At 50.2% G+C, this 18,678-nt stretch overlaps 2 protein-coding genes across 9 annotated transcripts in view; both read right to left on the minus strand.

Annotated features, from left to right (window-relative positions):
• LOC122371891 (fasciclin-3-like) overlaps window positions 1-7,208 on the minus strand; it is a 60,849-nt gene extending 53,641 nt beyond the window's left edge. For 3 of the 8 annotated variants that reach the window (XM_043348660.1, XM_043348657.1, XM_043348656.1), the window contains exon 1: window positions 6,946-7,208. In XM_043348660.1, the coding sequence (XP_043204595.1) occupies window positions 6,946-6,988 (43 nt within the window). In that variant the 5' untranslated portion in view covers window positions 6,989-7,208. The remainder of the gene's footprint in view (window positions 1-6,945) is intronic. The other 5 variants (XM_043348662.1, XM_043348658.1, XM_043348659.1 and 2 more) reach the window with 4 other exon arrangements.
• Window positions 7,209-8,627: 1,419 nt separating this feature from the next.
• LOC122371895 (lachesin-like) lies at window positions 8,628-17,333 on the minus strand. The gene is made up of 10 exons (XM_043348666.1): window positions 17,175-17,333; window positions 16,264-16,355; window positions 15,813-15,956; window positions 14,723-14,853; window positions 12,846-12,971; window positions 12,387-12,543; window positions 11,919-12,025; window positions 10,288-10,427; window positions 9,743-9,935; window positions 8,628-9,532 (listed from the first exon to the last, which is right to left on the minus strand). The coding sequence occupies exons 1-9, from the start codon at window positions 17,218-17,220 to the stop codon at window positions 9,790-9,792; spliced, it is 1,089 nt and encodes a 362-aa protein (XP_043204601.1). The 5' UTR covers window positions 17,221-17,333; the 3' UTR covers window positions 8,628-9,532; window positions 9,743-9,789.
• Window positions 17,334-18,678: the final 1,345 nt, after the last annotated feature.

An 18,678-nucleotide genomic window follows, 5' to 3' on the forward strand; every position in this document is an offset into this window, starting at 1 on the left:
GCGCCAGGGAGATTACGAAACCCCTCCAAAGCTTCAAAGGATTGTCACCTAGCGAAAAGTCGCACCCAGGCCAGGCTACGTCGAGAGGCAGTGAGTGAGCGTGCAATTCGACACTGAATGAGAGATTCGCGCACAATGCTACAGAAAGCTTTGCACGAAATCTGTCCAGCTTCATTGTAGCCAAACGTCATTGTAGCGCCTTTTTAGTGTATCCTGTGTATACCAATCAATCAAAATCCCACAAGTGATGATGCAATTTGCGACTTTTGAACAATCTCTGATTATAAGGAAACCCAGGTGGATGGTATAACTACAGCGAAGCGAATACTCGCCTCAAGGCTGTTACAGCGCCGGGGCCTGTTTGGTCGGCTTAGCGGCAAATAGTCCAGCTCTGGCGGCCTTGGATTTGGAAATGCAGGCGGAACCGCAAAACGATCCTGATAGCCGGTGGACGGCCGTAGACCGTCGACTCGGCCTCGCCGGTGGGACTCGTATAGACCGTGGCGGGGTGTGGGTGCCCGGGGCTGTCCGTGGCCCTTGGTAATACGCCATGAGCAGGTGCGAGGCGGGGTAAGACGCCACTCTACCCTCCCCTCGTCCTGCGTAGGAAAGCGGAGCGGCGCACCTGTCGCTGACCGGGCGGACGGTCGAAGGCAGCCATCCGCAACCCACCGGCCCCGGCGACCGGGTGAGGGACGGGGGGGGGGGTGCGGACCGAGCCCTCCCCAACCCCTACCCCTACCCCGCCCTGCCCCACCCGCCGGACAGGCCACGGGCGCGGCCGCCGCGCCGGTCAGATGACGTCACTCCTCCCCCGTTCAGGGGAGGGGTGGCGAGGAGACGAGACGGGGGGGGGGGGGTTATTGAGCGAGACAGCTAGAGATGAGACACCGACGGACTCCGCGGGAGCTGCAGCTGACTGAGAGACGCCCAGACACGTGGGAGGGTACGGGAAACTGGTCAGTGTTCCGGTTCAGGAAACAGTGGGACGTCAGCGCCAGAAACCCTTTGTCTGGTGAAGTGATATTGGTCGCAAGGAGCCTAAAAATGTCAGCTTCAGGGGATATGATATCCTTTCATTTTGTTCGAAATATAGCCACGAAGAACAAAGAAAGAACGTCTCAATCAAGACAGAGGGCTCCAACCAGTGGACACTCAATCATAATTAGATAAAAATCAGCAATACACTCCACAATCCAGCTACTTTTAGCAAGCTAAACACAAACATCCTTCGAACGACAAGGATAGGGTCCACCTGCTCGGCGACTCGTGTAGAGGCCATCACGGTGTCTGGGGGTAACGCTTCCGTTCCCACCGCCGCGTACGAAGCAAGCGGCGGAGGCGGCGGCGGCGGCGGCGGCGGTAGGGTCATCAGAACTGCCAGCGGTGCGCAGCGGGACACCGAGCGAGAAATCACCTCCGGTGCCACCGCACTTCCTGGGCCTGGCCAGCTGGCGGAGCGGGCGTCCTCCGCTGCGGCCACACCCCGCCGAACACGCCATGGACACGGCGGATACGATGGTTTAAATTCGGAGGAAATTTAAACGTATAGTCGGATCGGTTTGGGCGCTGTCACCGTCTCGCCTCAAAAGCTTGACAAAACTCCCTCGCCTCACAGCTTCTCGACTTTGCTTCGGAGAGCGTCAACGGTGAATCGTCCCTTTTGTGCGGCCTGTTATCCCGAGCGACGGAGACGGGGCAGATTAGACGCCATCGAGCGCCACAATAAATCACTCCGAAACGGCGCACCATTCTGTCGCGGGGAGTTTTTGCGACAGTCCGAAAATCGACTGAGGCGAGGCTATGCGGCTATGGGACGGCAGGCGGGTGACTCATGGTTCTAAAGGCGCTCCGCGGACTGGCGCTCAGACGAATACTGCAGCTGAGTGGACCGGCGCCGGGCGAGCCACGGCTGAGGGGATTGCCGATACTGGCGTCGACAGTTTGCATTAACGACATTCTTTTGGACACGAGTCAGCTCGTGTGTACCGCGCAGATATCGTGTCGAGATCTTGTCTTAACTTATGGTGACAGCTGATGTTATAATGCCCAAACAAAGAGGGGATTATGAAGTTAGCTAGGAACAACGATAAAGCATATGCAGACCCTGTCAACACTGAAGTATTCCTGACGTCGTGCAGCTGCACTTATCAACCACACGCCTCGAGACCCCACCGCCAATATGACCCTTCAACGCCTAACCAATCACCAACCAACCAAACGCGCCCGCTCACACAGCTTTACAAAACCATTCCTACCCCCTGCGAAAACATAGGGCGCAAAGCCTCTTTCACGGGAGCCCCAATAGCGCGCGTCAGTGCGCCCGGCGGTGGGGGCACCGGCGCCCGGACATTGTGCTCTTCCCCAGGGCGCGCGTCACTGGCATGGCGACAATGGTGAATTAACACGCCATTGGCGGCGACGCCGACGCCGCCGACCGGTGCGTCATTAGTCGCCGCCGTCCCCCGCAGATTGCCCCCGGGGCAGCGGGCGCCGACAGGGCAGCCGACGCCGGCGCGTGCCCTGATGCGATTAGCACCGCTGTTCCGGCGGCAGGGGTGCCCAACAGCCACTGCTGACGCTTAGGCCGGGGAAGGGATTGTGTAGTGTGTAAGGTGATTGCCGTGATATTACGCGCGACAGGAAAAAAATCAGCAGGTGAGAAAAAATAAGCTCAAATCCAAAGACTGAGGGTGAGAAAGATTAATATAGAAATTCGTTACATATCGACCTTTGCCAGCCTTCATTTTGTTCGATAATTGAACTCAATGAAAACCGTGACGCGAGATCAATCTAATCCATATAGGAAAATGATTTTCTCCTTGCCATCTCAGAAGCGCGATAAGGCTGCAGCCAGCACACGAACTTAAAATCAAATACCCGACACCAGTGAACCAAGACCATCGTCGTGAGCAGATAATTGGGACAAAAATCAGACCGCATGACGGCGTTATTAGTGCCCGCGCAGCACAGAACGGTTGGGCGGAGGCGTGCGCAGTCGGGTGACAGCGCGCTGCCAAAAACGGCCGAACCTCCTGGTCACGTCGACAGGTCACGGCACGGAGTAGCACAGACTCACGACCAGGGGTCACGACAGAGGTCACGAGAGGTCACGTAGAGAGGTCAACAGACAACAGGGCACTGGTGGTTGCAAGGGACTGTACTCGCTTACCAAACCAGAACGAGAGGCAGGTGACGAAGGCGTCGGTGGTCATGATGGGGGTGGAGGTGACAAAGTACCAGTGTCGTGGCATGCGACCGGAAGGAACGCTGGTTAAAGGGACTATCCCACCTTCTAAAATGTTGTTAAAACCAGTTAAATTGTGCCCGACTTTATAGATTGGATGACCAGGAACACGGTTCTGGCATTTATTTTTCATTAAACATCTTAGGCTTCCCATATTCCAAACACAAACTTTCAAATATGTGACGTCACAGCCCAAAATTACCTCCTTCCCCAGGCCACATTACTGTCATAAAGCTGATTCTTTTTACTCTGTAGGCACCACAACAAAGTTCAGACCAAGTTTTAAGCGATTTTTCAACGAACAAACCCATTTAAATCAAAATGACTAAACGAGGTGACGTCACACTAACGGTCGCTCCATGTTGAAGATAGGGCCTTGTACAAGGCCCATTTTCAAATGAAGGGAACGAATTTCTTCAACACCAAGAGGCCGCGGGGGTTGCAACCTAGATAGATAGTGGTTTCTGAACCTCGCCGCAAACTTGGCTATCTCAACTCAAACCCCATGTTAAAGGTGGGATAGTCCCTTTAATGTCCGAGGGGAAGGCGTTAATGTCTCGCGGTGTAACGGTGCAGGGCAGGGTGTTCATTAATCGTGATCAGACAGGTCGTAAAAGTACCAGAGTGGCGCCAACTCTCGGTAAGGATATTCTCCTTAGTCAGTTGTCACAGCTCTCTGTCTTCGGACCAGTGCTAAGCTGGCATATCGACGAGTCCGAGCACGCACAAATGTAATCGCGTGACTGCGTGGGGAATGTCCAGAGGGTCGCAATGAGGGGACGGCGTCGCCCGGGAGGGTTCACAGCACGAGGGGAGTGAGGACTATTACCGGTTACCTGTCCCGGCGCCGCCGCAAGGGTCCCTCGGGAGGGGGAGGCTCATTAACCACCTGGTGTCCGTCCGCTGTGTCGTGCCGCGCTGACCACCTTCCCTTCCCCTCCCCTCCTCCCCAGTCCCACTCCCTACCCCGCCGCGCCGGCAGCGCTGCTCCAGGTAGCCACGTGGTATGACAAAGCGCGCGTCGTCTGCAGAGGCTTACTTCCACAGCGGGCGATCGTCACCTCGCCTGCACCGGTCCGAGTCGCAAGATAACAATCACGGCAACATCCTGTGTGCGTGACCAATAGACTATCGACTCAGAACCCCTCAGCTGCGCGCCAACTTAGACAAAGAGCACGCCGCCCGGCGGCCGGGCCGGTCCGAACCCGCGTGGTGCCTCGCAGTCAGTTAGACCCCCTGTCACGCTAAAGGAGGATTTCCGGCTTCAGCGGAGGTCGGCATCCGTTGCTGTACGATTGCAGAACGCCGACAGAAAAAGGTCAGGGATCGAACTCGTCAGCGCGAAAGTGCGAATGAATTGGTCGCACGTGGATGACTTTCGCTGACGGTTTACCGGATGCATAATTCATGACGCCGGCCGCCGTTATGAATTCATTCCGGAACGCATCCACAAGTAAGCACTGTTGCTGCTAATGGTTTTCCGTCTACCGGGGACGGTTGGGGACAGCAGGCGGCACTCGGCGACTGCAGCCCTCAGTCCGACCGTCTGCCCGTCCGACCGGTCCGTACCGCTGCGGCGCGGCGGTCCATAGAGTAACCAAATAACGGTACGGGAACGAGCCGACCGGGCGGTGTGACACCGGGCGCCAGTCCAGCGCCATGCCGTGTGTTGGGTCCGTTGACGGACCGTCATCAGACACACGAGGCGTCATATTGTTTCCGCGCAGATTTGTCAACACGCTCATAGTTAACGCTCCGGCTCAGTAAGATATGGCTGAATAGTCAATATGAACTTCGAACATACAAAGTGTTAGTTTTTCATATTTGATTGTTTATTCCTCGTAAACTCCCCTATCAGATACCGGATCCCCGGTGGCTAGGATTCAACCCCTATCTATCAGTCTCGGCCACCTGAGGAGTGAGGAGATACTGCGCCTGTCAACACCGTGTCGTTAGCTTCCTATGCGTTCACGCAGTCTCCACGGCCCGGCCGGAGACTGCTACGCCTGTGACGCAGTAGCACCACGGAGATAAGCCATGGACCTTCAGTTGTATGTCCGTTAGCGTATTCGATTATCGGTCAAGCAATAATCAGACGTAACTAATTAATAAAACATAAATCTATTAGTTTCATCGGCTGAGAATGATACTTCATTGGATATGAAGCATGTTCAAACTTCAAACTATAGTTCAAATGAGAGGAAGAGAACAAGTGACTAAGAAGTGAAACTAGACTTTAGTTCAGAACCGATAATCACTCAGGTTCCAGTTGCCTCTGTTGTGCAAGACAATTGCCCAGAGTTCATCCAATCATATAACACGCAACGCACGCAACGATGTCAGGCGGTCAGTGGTTGTTCGTGAAAACAGGATAGGATTATCAAAACAGGAATGTTGGACCTCTGTAAGGCAGTGAAGTTACTCGCAACTTTTCCGGATTCAGCCATCAAGATTGCGCATTTAATCCATTCTTCCTGCTTCCAGCGATAAAATGATGCACTGCAGGAATGTGTTATTCATAACATAGTCCTTGACCCAAGTCCTAAGCAAGTTAGGAACGTCAAGCTTGTCTGCTAAACAAGATCAAGCTTTACACTAAAAAGTTGTGCGCTGATGACATCAATTTTATTGTAAAAATGTTAACAACTAGCAAAAAAATTTCACGAGTCTTTTTACAGCCCTGTATGAATTGCTTATGTGCCCCCGAACCAGAGTCTACTCGTCTGTCGTAAACTGCCCTGCGAATTGGACCATCGCCTCCACTCTCCGGCACAACTTTACAACCCCTCCGCTAGGTCACGGTCCAGTAATATCGCCAGAGAGCCGGCATCGCCGTCGGGCGCCGGTTCCGCCGAAAAATACGCTCGCTGCGCGGCGCGGTGCCGTCAGGGAGCTGAGCCCAGGATCGATGTTCCAGTGACCCCCGCCAGCGCAGCGCGACCGTCCACCGAACAAAGACCAGCGAGAACAACCGTCAGCCCGGAGTGAGCCAATCGTCCCAGTGCGCTGCGGGCCGCGCGCCGGTTTCCAATTGAAAGGGGTGAGATTATTGATCTGTGGAGGGACTCCCGCCGGCTGGCGACCCGTCCCAACCGCCCGCCAGCGCCAACAAAACCAGCGCCCAGCGCCGGCCGGTGGCCAGCGCCGGCGGCGGTTTTTGAGCGACAAACAGACCCCGACGACCGCGCGGGAGAGGAGGCGCGCACCGGCAAACACCGGTACCGAGGGGCGCTCGGCTGTCCGCACAGAGGACCGCCAGCCGGCGCGGCCACCGCCCCGGGGCAGACTCCCGCCGGGCTGTGATGTAGACGTCGGGTGCGGTGGCCGGCCGGCTCAAATGGAGGGCAAAGGTCACAGGTCACGGGTCAGGCGGCGCCGGCGCCCCAAGCCGCCTCGTCCGACGTGACCACACCTTATATCGATCGCCGCTGTGGCGGTGGCACCTCACAAAGAGTGGCGAGGTCCGGTCCGGTGCCGAGTTGAAAAATGATCGATTGAAGGTTAGCGCACATTCGCGAAATGTCACGAGGTTTGACAAATCCTACTAAAAACAAAATTCCAAATGCCATAGATGGATAGAAGACTTCCATTCCCCAATCATACACAGAGCTATCGGCGCCAACATTAAATTCAAAACCGGCGCTCACAGCAACCTTCCAGAACCTCCCTTTCAGCCACCAGCTCATTCCAAAACTCACCTTGAATGATGGCGACGCCGAGCAGTAGACAGAAGGACCTCATCTTGAAAACCCTGAACTGCACTCAGTCACACAGTGCTGGTGTCTGGAGGGCGACTGGCAGCGGTGGCTCCGCGTGCACTCCCGCTCGGGCTCTGGCGGACTACTGCGCGCAGCGCCAGCGCCGCGGCGGCGACCGTCATAACTATAGGCGCGGCGCCGCGGCGCGGACGACCCCTGCTAGCGGCCATCGCGCCGGGCCGGCGGACCGGACGAGCCCGCCTGGACTGGGGGGGGGGGAGGGGGGGGGGGGGTGATGAGGGCAGTTGCACCGAGACTGGTCACGGGGAACAGCAGTTGATCTGCCTAGAGGTGGTGAGGTGAATGGAGAAGGGGGGAGAGGGTGCAAGTTTGCGCAAAATATGAGATTGTGTTGAACATCTATTTAATGTGTTTTGTTCATTTATTCAAATCCGATTGAAATGCATATCGCATATAGGATAGGTGTCCGTAACAAGATGCAGCATGCCCGCCTCACAGTGGTCATGGAGGATCTCTTTTTTGCTTATAGACAAAGCGTCTTTGTACATTCCATTTTTTTTTTAATTAGCGGGATAGCCCTATTTAAATCAAATTCTACTTCTGGCTCAGGCTGACCTTTCAAAACCGACCGGGATTGAAGTGTATAAGCGTTGAAGACCTTCGCTCTCGGCGAACTCGGTTAACCGTCCCTCGGAACGCACTGAACCGCGACAGTCGTGCGAAAAGGTAACCGTCTCAGCCCGATGTCCTCCTATCTCTGATCCAAAAATACCGAAAGTGCCTCGATTATTCTTTCCTCATTTTGAAATTGATTGCTCAGCATATCTTATAGGTTATTCAAATCGTGTCCTACTGGTACTTCATGCTGCGTTATTGTAAAAGTGAAACGTTTCGGCTTTCGGAAGACCATTAACTCAAACCGCAATATCGATAGGTAGAACAGAAAAACGACGAAAGAAACACACATGTTCCAGAGAAATCCGGAAACTAGCCCACTCTGCGGTAGTTTTCACGCTCGTAACGAGCTTGTTTTCAGTAAAAGACAGCAGCTTGTTAAAACGGCAGTACCAGGTTGGTTGTAAGCGTCTGTAATGTTTGATGTGCTGCTATCATAACTCAGTACTCTGGCTTGTTTGCAAGAGCGTGTTTTGATGAGCAGTCATCACTGTCGAATGCGTTACTTAGCTGTAAATCAATAAACCAATTTGTTATAGGAAACTGCTAGATGGAACTGGCGAACCACTTACAAAATGTCCAAGATGATGAGTTTAGAGTTACGAAATAAATGAGCTGTGAAAATGAGGCAGGATTGCCTTCGATATACATACCCATGGTGGCAATCTTTCTGGTAGATATAGGTTATAACCGTTTCACAGAGCGAGCAACTAAAAGCGACACTGGTGGTCGTTTGAAATTTTCGGAATCAGACAATCCATGGGCATAATCAACCGATCCAAATACTGTCTGAGGGTTGATCTACCAGCGTCAGATGTTAGACTTCTATACTGAAAATGCGCAGTGCTGCGATCGATATTTATCTTACGCGAATGTGCTGCGAGCGTTTGTGCTTCAAGAAAAGGTCACGTAACATCGCATTCGTTTTCAATATTTATACGGTTTGATAATGAGCGTCATAATACATAAGTGAATAAAATAAACCATTTTTGCAGCATTTTTTTTTATTTGTACGGCCCTACAAGGTTATCCAAGACAAGACAAAATTAAGATGGAATCATGAAAGAAATAACAAAAAGTGAGCACAAGCAGCAGTAAACGGTCTTGCAAAAAGAAGGTACTGATTATCGTCACTGGACCTATAGGCGTCACTTTTATGTTTAGGCATACAGAACATTTGTATTTGAGACATCAGTTTGCATTGGCTGTGTGACGCAGTACTGTTCGTTCCTAAGGAATAGAAGATCTGCAATTCGTTATAATCAAAAATAAAAGATATGCTATTCAGCCTTTTCAAAAATAAGGTTATATGTAGATGTCCTTTAAAACTACACCTAGAAATCATGAGCTGTTATTTCTATACAAACAACGTTTAGATCGTTCTCAATACATTGGCACACACATCCTAGCTCAAAGATTCACAAGGGCCAGTGTTCAGCTGCAACATCACGACTTCAATGCTACATAACATATAGGCGAGTCCACACGTGTACATTACGGTATAGCAAAACCAGCATCATCACTTTCTAAATGCTTACCAGTGAGCTTATACACGACACTGGGAAAGCAGCACACCATTCGTCAAACTCACAAATCTATTATAGGCCTATTTATATCCATCTGCTGAAGTTCAGTAGACACGTCAACACCAACTCCAACCATTTATCATAATGCAAGTTCACTTGTTGGACGGATCATTGACGAAAGTCTCGGATTACACTGTGAAGAATGACAGTGTTGTGACAGACGTCTCTTTGTGGTTGTGTGGTCGGAGATGTCAATCAGCTACAGCGCTGCAGCCCACAGCTTTTCGGCCACTGCCAACAGCCATCGATAACGGACGGAAGATCACGATGTTTCCCGCATTTCGAGATTCTGTCTGTTGAGCTCTCTGGAAAAATAAGCGCAAAATGATAGATTAAATCTGGTTACGCACAGGTCTAAAAATCGACTTATTGGGTTTAGGGTAAGCAATGACAACATACCTATAGGTAAACTCATTTTTTTATCATGAAAGACGAAAACAAAATACGGTAATAAAAAGCACGACCATAATTTGTTTATCGACTTATCAATCCGCCTCCTTGACAGCGTCACTTACCGGGCAACAGTTCCTCAGCGTTGGCTAAGCTCTGCCTCAGCGCTGCCTCAGTGGTGCCTCAGGCCAGCGGCGGTGACAGCGCCGACCAGCACGGCGACCAGCACGGCGCTGGCCAGCACCAGCGGCGGTGCGCGGCTGTTGGTGCTGTACCCGGGTACGTCACAAGCCGGGGGGCACACCGGAATGAAGGCCTCTGAAGACAGAAAGGTGTCACGGTTAGTCATAGTTGTATGGATTCAGGCGTTACAGGAATGGAAATGAACGGGCAAATGACATTCAAATATAACTATTAGGTAAATTGTATACAGTTATAATATAACGATGAAGGCATAAATAGATAAAGCGATGCATCATGCAACACCAATGACTCGAATTCCCAGTCCCGAAAAAAGACCTGAAATGACTTGCTATCTTTATAGATTTGTATAAGCATTAGCGATCAGCATATCTTAGTACCCCAGCCTGATCCGCCTTGACCTATCCCGCTCTCCCGTGCAGACTCCACAAGCTGACCTGACCTGACCTGGCGAGAAAGTGTGACTCACCGACGAGTTCGACGACGGACTCGGTGGTCCCGAGCCGGTTGGCGGCGCGGCAGGTGTAGTTGCCGTACTGTTTCTTCTCGATTGTCAGCGTACGCAGGTTGCTGTCAGTTGTCTGGTCCGTGATAGGGAACATAGACATCCTAAGATGAGAGAATAATGTCAGATAATGGATGTGGTTGTTTGGAGAGATTAGGGACGCTAGAGCTTCTTACATTGCTGATGGAACATAGGAATTGTGAAATGTGGAAACGTGAATGAACATTGATTTATTTATCGAGTGTATAAAAGGCGAATTCAAGAATAGCGTGATAAAGTTAGAGATGACTTGTATTTCGAGAACTTGGGATATAATGACTGATTCTTTGAACTACATTTTGCGTTTTCTGTTGTCCCGGTGACATCTCGATAACTGCAACAAAAAATGAAAAATTTTCTGTTCCTGGAAAGCGACCGAATTTTTCTTATTCATTGGGTCCTATTATAACCGAAATGGGCATTAGTTTTGATCTGAAAATGCTTTTCCGGTTTTCAGAGACGATTTTCGATTTTTGGCCCCGAAATTCGGTTTTTGGCCCACCGTGTCCGATGTAATTGAGTAATCGACTCGCGGTAACTTTCATCGCCTTTCCTATGCCACAAGCTTTCGAATGATATCTGGTTTTGCATATTTGCGTGCAAAAATAACGTCATAAATCTATGTTAAAGTAAGAAAATGTTGAAATTTTGTAAAAATTTGACATTTTTTTTTTATTTCATTTCAAAATAGAGGAAATACTAAAGGCCCCATCCAAATTCTGAGCCCAGTTCCTTGAAGAGCATTCAATTTCCGTTCGGAAGGTACCTTTTTAGTGCATTTTATCGGATTCCTGTGGCGTCCAGATTGGAGTTAACCTAAACACATATCCTAAGTCATATCACATAGCATTAACCTGATAACGTATGTTAACGCCATAGGATCAACGAGGGGTCAACTGAGGTCATTTTGTTGACCCCTTGTGACCTCGGGTCACACGCAGGAACTTACTTTTGAGCAGTCCTGTCGCTCAGAATCTTGATCTGTTGGGGGCCCGTTTTTCAAGTGACTCAATCTGGACGCCACAGTAAACCGATAAAATGCACTAAAATAGTACCTTCCGAACGGAAATTGAATGCTCTTCAAGGAACTGGGCTCAGAATTTGGATAGGGCCTTTAGTTTTTTCTCTATTTTGAAATGAAATCGAAAAAAATGTCAAATTTTTACAAAATTTCAACATTTTCTTACTTTAACATAGATTTATGACGTTATTTTTGCACGCAAATATGCAAAACCAGATATCATTCGAAAGCTTGTGGCATAGGAAGGGCGATGAAAGTTACCGCGAGTCGATTACTCAATTACACCGGACACAGTGGGCCAAAAACCGAATTTCGGGGCCAAAAATCGAAAATCGTCTCTGAAAACCGGAAAAGCATTTTCAGATCAAAACAAATGCCCATTTCGGTTATAATGGGACCCAATGAGTCCAAAAAAATCGGTCGTTACTCAGGAACAAAATGACTGTTGCATAGTGTAATGAAACAAATGAAGATTGACTTTTTTCGGTCCCCGTTGCTGTAATTACAACTAAATAAAGCGAGGAGAAGAGCTTACATCTGATGCTGGTTGTTGTTGAGGACGATACCGTCCTTGAGCCAGGTAATACTTGGCGGTGGATAGGCTTCCACCAGGCACTCCAGGTCCATGTTATATTGCATAGCCTGGAGAAAAAGAGCGGAAACATGTAAATGGAGATCGCTAACGCACAGGTAACTAAATATATTCTATATAATATTCGTTTGGAGGCGAGAGGAGGCAATTCACTTCCACTCCATGCAGCACAAGTAGGTACTGAAGCAGTACTTACAACGTTGATATCAAATAATCAGCAACTACTTGCTTTGTTCGTGAAACGAAGACTATCGGCCACCCTAGTCCTAGCAGCCTTGCGCTATAAAATATTTACGCCAAACGGCCTCTATCCGCTTCACATTAGTGTCACTGCCTATCTCAATAAGGCATGACTGCCGTGCCAGTGATGCCCAAACGATGGCCCCCGGGTCCTGATACCGCCATCCTTACCTGGTAGACCTTCGGTCTGGGCACGGTAATGACGGGAGCGAACTCCACCTCCACGGCCACGTTCCGCTTGGAGCCGCGTCCCACGCCGTTGTCGGCCACGCAGTAGTAGGTGCCTCGGGCAATCTTCTGAATGTTCTCCATACGTAGAACGTTACCACTGTCGATCGGAAAGAACGTTAGAACTGGAGGAGGGGAAACATATTTAGCTACTTTGTTACTTTTCCAAGCTGCTCTCTGACGGCTGCGGGTGATGAATATTATATTCCAAAGGATAGCGAAGATGGTTGACTGGTCTGTGGTTGACAGCTCGATACGCAAATGAAGACACACTTCAAAGCCAACAGCGGCGGAAGCAACAATTATGACAAGGCACAAGTCAGCTGCAAATTGACACTATCGAAAGATGACACCATTACGGGGACCAATCAGGACTGAATAGTCTTCCTGTGTGCTACTGACCGGTGGATGGCCTTGCCGGTCGGCAGCAGGAAGTTGTTGTCCCGCCTCCACGTGATCTCCGGCGTGGGGAATCCGGTAGCGTAACAGGCAATCTCGGCCGTCTCGCCCTCGGAGACAATCACAGACCTGTGAAAGGTCAGGGTGCGTCAGTGCAGGGATGAGCAAGGATCCGCCCGAGCTAACGTCGGGTGAGATATGACTGGTTATCGCTAAAAGGCACAGGGAGCGCCTCGGAGCCAGGTCAGGTCAGAATATGTAAGATAAGGACGTCCCAGATCAGAACACCGAGATGAATACGGAAATGTACGAGCCAAGTCACGGAAGGCTCGGGTAGGACACAAATTGAGAAGAGGGAGTCCAATCAAGAACCCGACCACGTTGCTACAGTATGCATGAGTTAACTTACAATTTCAGGCCACGATTTACATGGGAAATGGAGACACTGGCACTTCGATATTTACATTCATGCCTTTGAGCATATCCCTACAAAATACCGGGTGATCATTTGGGAATGAGATAAAGTAAGTGGCACGTGCAGATGTGTATTCAATAGCACACCAGACAGAAGACACGTCATTAGACTCGTCATCGTGGGACATTTTGTACTGCACACTATTATACACCTGCAAGCCACTGTTCATCTACAGCAGGTGCTCAAAGTGGCCACCCCCTTCTGAGCGGCACAGCTCAGCCCGACGGCGTGTGTGACGCGCCATCTTTCGCAGCTGCTCTTCGTCCATGTTGCAGGCGAAGTCCTCAACCAGTTCCTTCAGCTGTTCCAGCGTTTGGGGCTCGCTGCGCACGATCTGAGCCGTCACCAATGACCAGAAACAAAAGTCCAGACAAGACAGGTCGGGACTGTACGGCGGCCATCGGTGTTCACTGTTCCGGGAGATGACGCGGATGGCCAGGATGGACTCCTGTGAATTCTGGCTAACCCATGATGAGGAGTGGTTTGAGCGTGTACTCTGGAGTGACGAAAAGTGGTTTGTTCTGCATCCGTCTCCAAACAAGAAGAACACCGTGTGCTGGTCGCCAGAGAATCCGAACAAGCTCGTGCCATGCAAGGGCCCAGGGGCAGAAGGTGATGGCGTGGGTGGGCGTGGTGGATGGGAAGTGCCTGCCAGTTCACTGGTTCACTGGCTCCGTCAACAGCGACGCCTACCTGGAGATGCTGCAGACGGTGGTGTGGCCTGCGGTGAGGGCTCGGGCGACGCGCCACCAGTACTGGTTCCAGCAGGACGGCGCGCCGCCGCACGTCACTGCTCCCGTGATGGACTTCCTCCACTCGAAGTTCGGCGGCCGCGTCATCTCCCGGAACAGTGAACACCGATGGCCGCCGTACAGTCCCGACCTGTCTTGTCTGGACTTTTGTTTCTGGTCATTGGTGACGGCTCAGATCGTGCGCAGCGAGCCCCAAACGCTGGAACAGCTGAAGGAACTGGTTGAGGACTTCGCCCGCAACATGGACGAAGAGCAGCTGCGAAAGATGGCGCGTCACACACGCCGTCGGGCTGAGCTGTGCCGCTCAGAAGGGGGTGGCCACTTTGAGCACCTGCTGTAGATGAACAGTGGCTTGCAGGTGTATAATAGTGTGCAGTACAAAATGTCCCACGATGACGAGTCTAATGACGTGTCTTCTGTCTGGTGTGCTATTGAATACACATCTGCACGTGCCACTTACTTTATCTCATTCCCAAATGATCACCCGGTACATTGCAAGCACGTACATAAACGAAATCGTTTTCGTTCAAAGAAACTAAACAACACTGCCCTAAACGGAGTCTTTTCCAAAAATCCGCACTTATCTGATGATCATCCACGCACATTTTTCTCCCGCACTGCGCGCCCCTCCCACCAGTTCTCTGCTCTCTGACCTTGTCGAGTTGTCCGAGATGACTGGCTTCAGTCGGACGGCTAGCAGCACCGTGCCACTGATGGACTCACGGACACTGATCTGTACCCGACACTCGTACGTGCCCTGGTCAGACTCCTGGATGTCGCTGATCTGAAACCGCCCGAGCTCGCTGAGATGAATAGCAGATGGCAAAACCACACCGCACACTACTATGGACGTCAAACCCCTTGAGACCCCACTTTTTTGCGATAATTTTTAAATGCGTCAACTCTCGTTGACAATATTCTGGCAATGTGTGTTTCAGAACCTGCCGAAACTTTTATTACTAAGGTATTTTGACGCCAAACGATTATGAAAGGTACTTCTCATTCACTCGTAATGTTAAATTTCACGGAACGAATCTGCTGTTTGGGTAGAGGCTACGCGCTCATGAGGCGGAGCCACGTAATGACGTCAGCGCTAAGCTCCGCCCTACCCCTCTGGCGCTCCTTGCCCGGCGACCGGTCACTCGCGTCTCGCGCTCCATCCAGGCTTGATGGTGGGCGGTAGTTGGTAGCGGTAGCGGGCGCTGGCAGATGGCATTTAGGGCAGATGGCGCTGGTGGCGGGGCTCGAGTGTGGCCGAGCGCAAGCCTCTGCCCGGGCCTGAATTGACCTTAGCATTACGAGTGAATGAGAAGTACCTTCCATAATCGTTTGGCGTCAAAATACCTTAGTAATAAAAGTTTCGGCAGGTTCTGAAACATACATTGCCAGAATATTGTCAACGAAAGTTGACGCATTTAAAAATTATCGCAAAAAAGTGGGGCCTCAAGGGGTTTGACGTTCATAGTAGGTAGATATGATTCCGATTGTGGTGTTCATCATTCTCGACTCGATATATTATAATAATAATTTGACAGAAACAGTGACAAAGCATACGCTACCCAGCTATGAGCTTGCAAAAAGTAGTAGATTGTCGAGCTAGCATAATACATCAAAAAATCTAACATTTTAGGTCAAACTTCGCTTCTACACACATCGCTATTTCCAAAACTGAACCCCAGCCGAGACATTTCGCGTAATATTTGTAATTGTACACGATTTGTACACGACTATCATCCGACCGACCTTCAGTGTGACCGTGTCGCCCTCACGGTCGATGGAGAAGCGCGGCTCCTGCGCGATCAGGATGTTGTTGGTCGATATGGGCACGTCGTTGACGTTATGCCCGCTGGCCTGTTTGAACCACATCACCGGGGATTCGCTGGCGAACTGAGAAAGGAAGTGCGTTTTCGGGTTAGACAGCGCTACAAAAGTACCATCAATGAAAACATTTCAGAGGATCCCCTGAAGATTCCCTCAGAAGCTCCCTTGGTGGATGTGGTTTTCGTGAGATCATGTGAGTTTATTTGCGCGCACACACAATCGCGTTATTTTTTTATAGTTGACGTCATGTGCTGGATGTTATATTCTTTGACGTCATGATTATCAATTGCAGAACGCAAATCCATACGTTACGAAGGTGTACACGACTATCGATTGTTTACCATTTATCTACAGTCCAATTTCGTTAGTTTACCTGCACTGAACATTTCAGTAGCGCCGTTGCTCCGATGTCTGTCACCGTCTCCTTGCTGATGAACGATATCGACGGGTTCCTCTGGCCGGAGGCTGAAAATAAACCGAGTCGCCGATGTCAGGGAACATTGCAATCGTTTCATTTTTGACATGACAACATGTGAATGTAAGTCTGAGAAAGTAAGACTGTGAGAGTCGTTTATTGTAGTGATGAAAATGTCTCCTATGCCGTACAGTGTGGATGCATTAGTTATCTGAATTTACGTGGCATATTTATTTGTAAAGAACGGATACATTTTTAAGATTGAGGTCCTATAGCAATGCAGTTCCATGACCTCAGCGCTAGTCGGATACAACAGACAAACAAAACAGCTCCTATGGTTCGTGCTCGCCTGTGTGCCATATGAGTAACCGGTTTCACGTTCGTCGTAGCTGAATGCTATCGGCATGACTCATACGGTACTGACCCATGCGACGCAAGAGATTCAAATTTGTCCAACATGGAAATTTGACAAGCGCTACGGAATCGATGACATAGTTTGAGTGAGCAATTGCATCATTTCACGAAATCAATCCAGTCAAAAACTACCGGAATATTGCCAGGGCTTACGACACGCAGGGCGCCGAATGAAGGCATATAAAATGTAATGAACGGGAACAAGAATGCTCGAGAAGTGTACCAGCCAGCTTCGGGCGATTTTGATGTTCACGTCTAATTTTAATGCAAAAGAATCTTTTAAACCTATGTTACAGCAACATCTCCGACGACTATCTGATACCCATTGCGCAGTTACAAAGGAACATATATGTACAATTCAAATTCTGATTCAAACCACACCATCCCGCCCCACCCCAACCGTCATCAGCCCAACTGAGCACCCATCCCTCTGTGTTCCCATCGTATCCACTCACCTAACGACAGAGCAGCCACGAAAACAGCCCACTGTGTCACACCCATTGCGAGCTGGTATCCAGCGCCCTGGCAGTTCAAACTGTGGCTGTTGTTCTCCCGTCGGCAGTCGCTCCGCCCTCCACTCGGAACCCCTCTCGCCAGCTGACTGACGACCCTGGGCCGGCACCTGCGCACCGGCGCGGATGAATACACCCGACACACCTGGGCCGCCGAACGCCCGGCAGGGAATGTCGCCGTACGCGCTGAGGAAATGTAAGGTGAGTCAGGGACTTTGTATGTCAAAGCATGTATTTTAAATGAAGTTGTCGAGGAATGAATCATAAGTCAACATAATTTATCAAAATTAGTTGGAATGCTATTTTACAATAAATCGAAAGGAGGCGCCCCAGAATCCTTTAAATCCTGGTCATCCTGCTTTGCTCGTCCAACGATAACCGGACATCAAATTGTAACCCTAGTGTTTTGCGGGCCCGGCCTGGTCGATAAAATTAAGTTCCATAGAAAAAAAAGCAGATGAAGTGTTAACAATGACTACGGGTAAGAAAAATATGACAGAACAAGTGCAACGAGCGCTGAAGGTCAGCAGCGCCCAAGAGGGCGGCTCCACTCGGTCAGAAGTCCACTTCCGCGCTACCTACCGGACACAATATAAAGCTCGAGTTTAGAGCGCTTGCCTACAGCTGACGCCCAGGTCTGGAAAAGGGTTTCGAGGCTCTTCTCACGATATGCGTCGAAGTGAATGAAATCGTACGATTGGACACGTATTGGAAAGTTCAATCATTCAAGAAACAATAATCAGACCAGACGCATTTGGGCGGCTGAATACTGGGTAGTGGCTAGTGGGGATCCCAGCCCATTACATTGTGAAGTGTCTGTTCCACGGGACGGGCAGCCATCATGTCCTACCATCAAACGAATCTGAAATGGCATAAAAATACCCGCTAAAAGGCATAGCGCCACGAAATATAGCAGCAAACTTGAGAAGATGAAAAAATATGAATTATAATCAGGAATCATTGAACGCTTATTATGCGAAAGGTAACATATTTATTGTTCTTTAAACATACGCTGACTTACTAAATGTGGCTTGTAAGCTTTGTGCCTGCCGAACATATTTTAGCATATAACCAAAGTGTTTACTGCCGGTGCACAAACGGAATGGCTAATGCATATCACAATGCGCCTAACAAAGGAGCTCGCCGAGACGCAAAGCACGAAGCGCCTTCAGTCCACTTCTGACAAGAAAAACACGATCCAGCCAGCGGCGGGCCGGCGCCTTTTGTCATCCATAAAGCGCGCGACAGGTAGCACACAAAACCTACCGGCTGTCAGTCGGGTTCAGAGACAGCCTGGCGCGACACATTATCCAAATTGGGTGGGCTAATTGTTCAAAAAACACCCGTTCACGCTTCTCGACCTCGCCGAGTCACGTCAATGGCTGGCTAGGCCATGTCGTGACGAACTGGGCAAGGGTACGGAGACTTGCTGAGTGCTGAGGGTAAA

The sequence above is a fragment of the Amphibalanus amphitrite genome, unplaced genomic scaffold (genome assembly GCF_019059575.1).
Source record: "Amphibalanus amphitrite isolate SeventyFive unplaced genomic scaffold, NRLGWU_Aamphi_draft 001290F_arrow, whole genome shotgun sequence".
Lineage (NCBI taxonomy): Eukaryota > Metazoa > Arthropoda > Thecostraca > Balanomorpha > Balanidae > Amphibalanus > Amphibalanus amphitrite.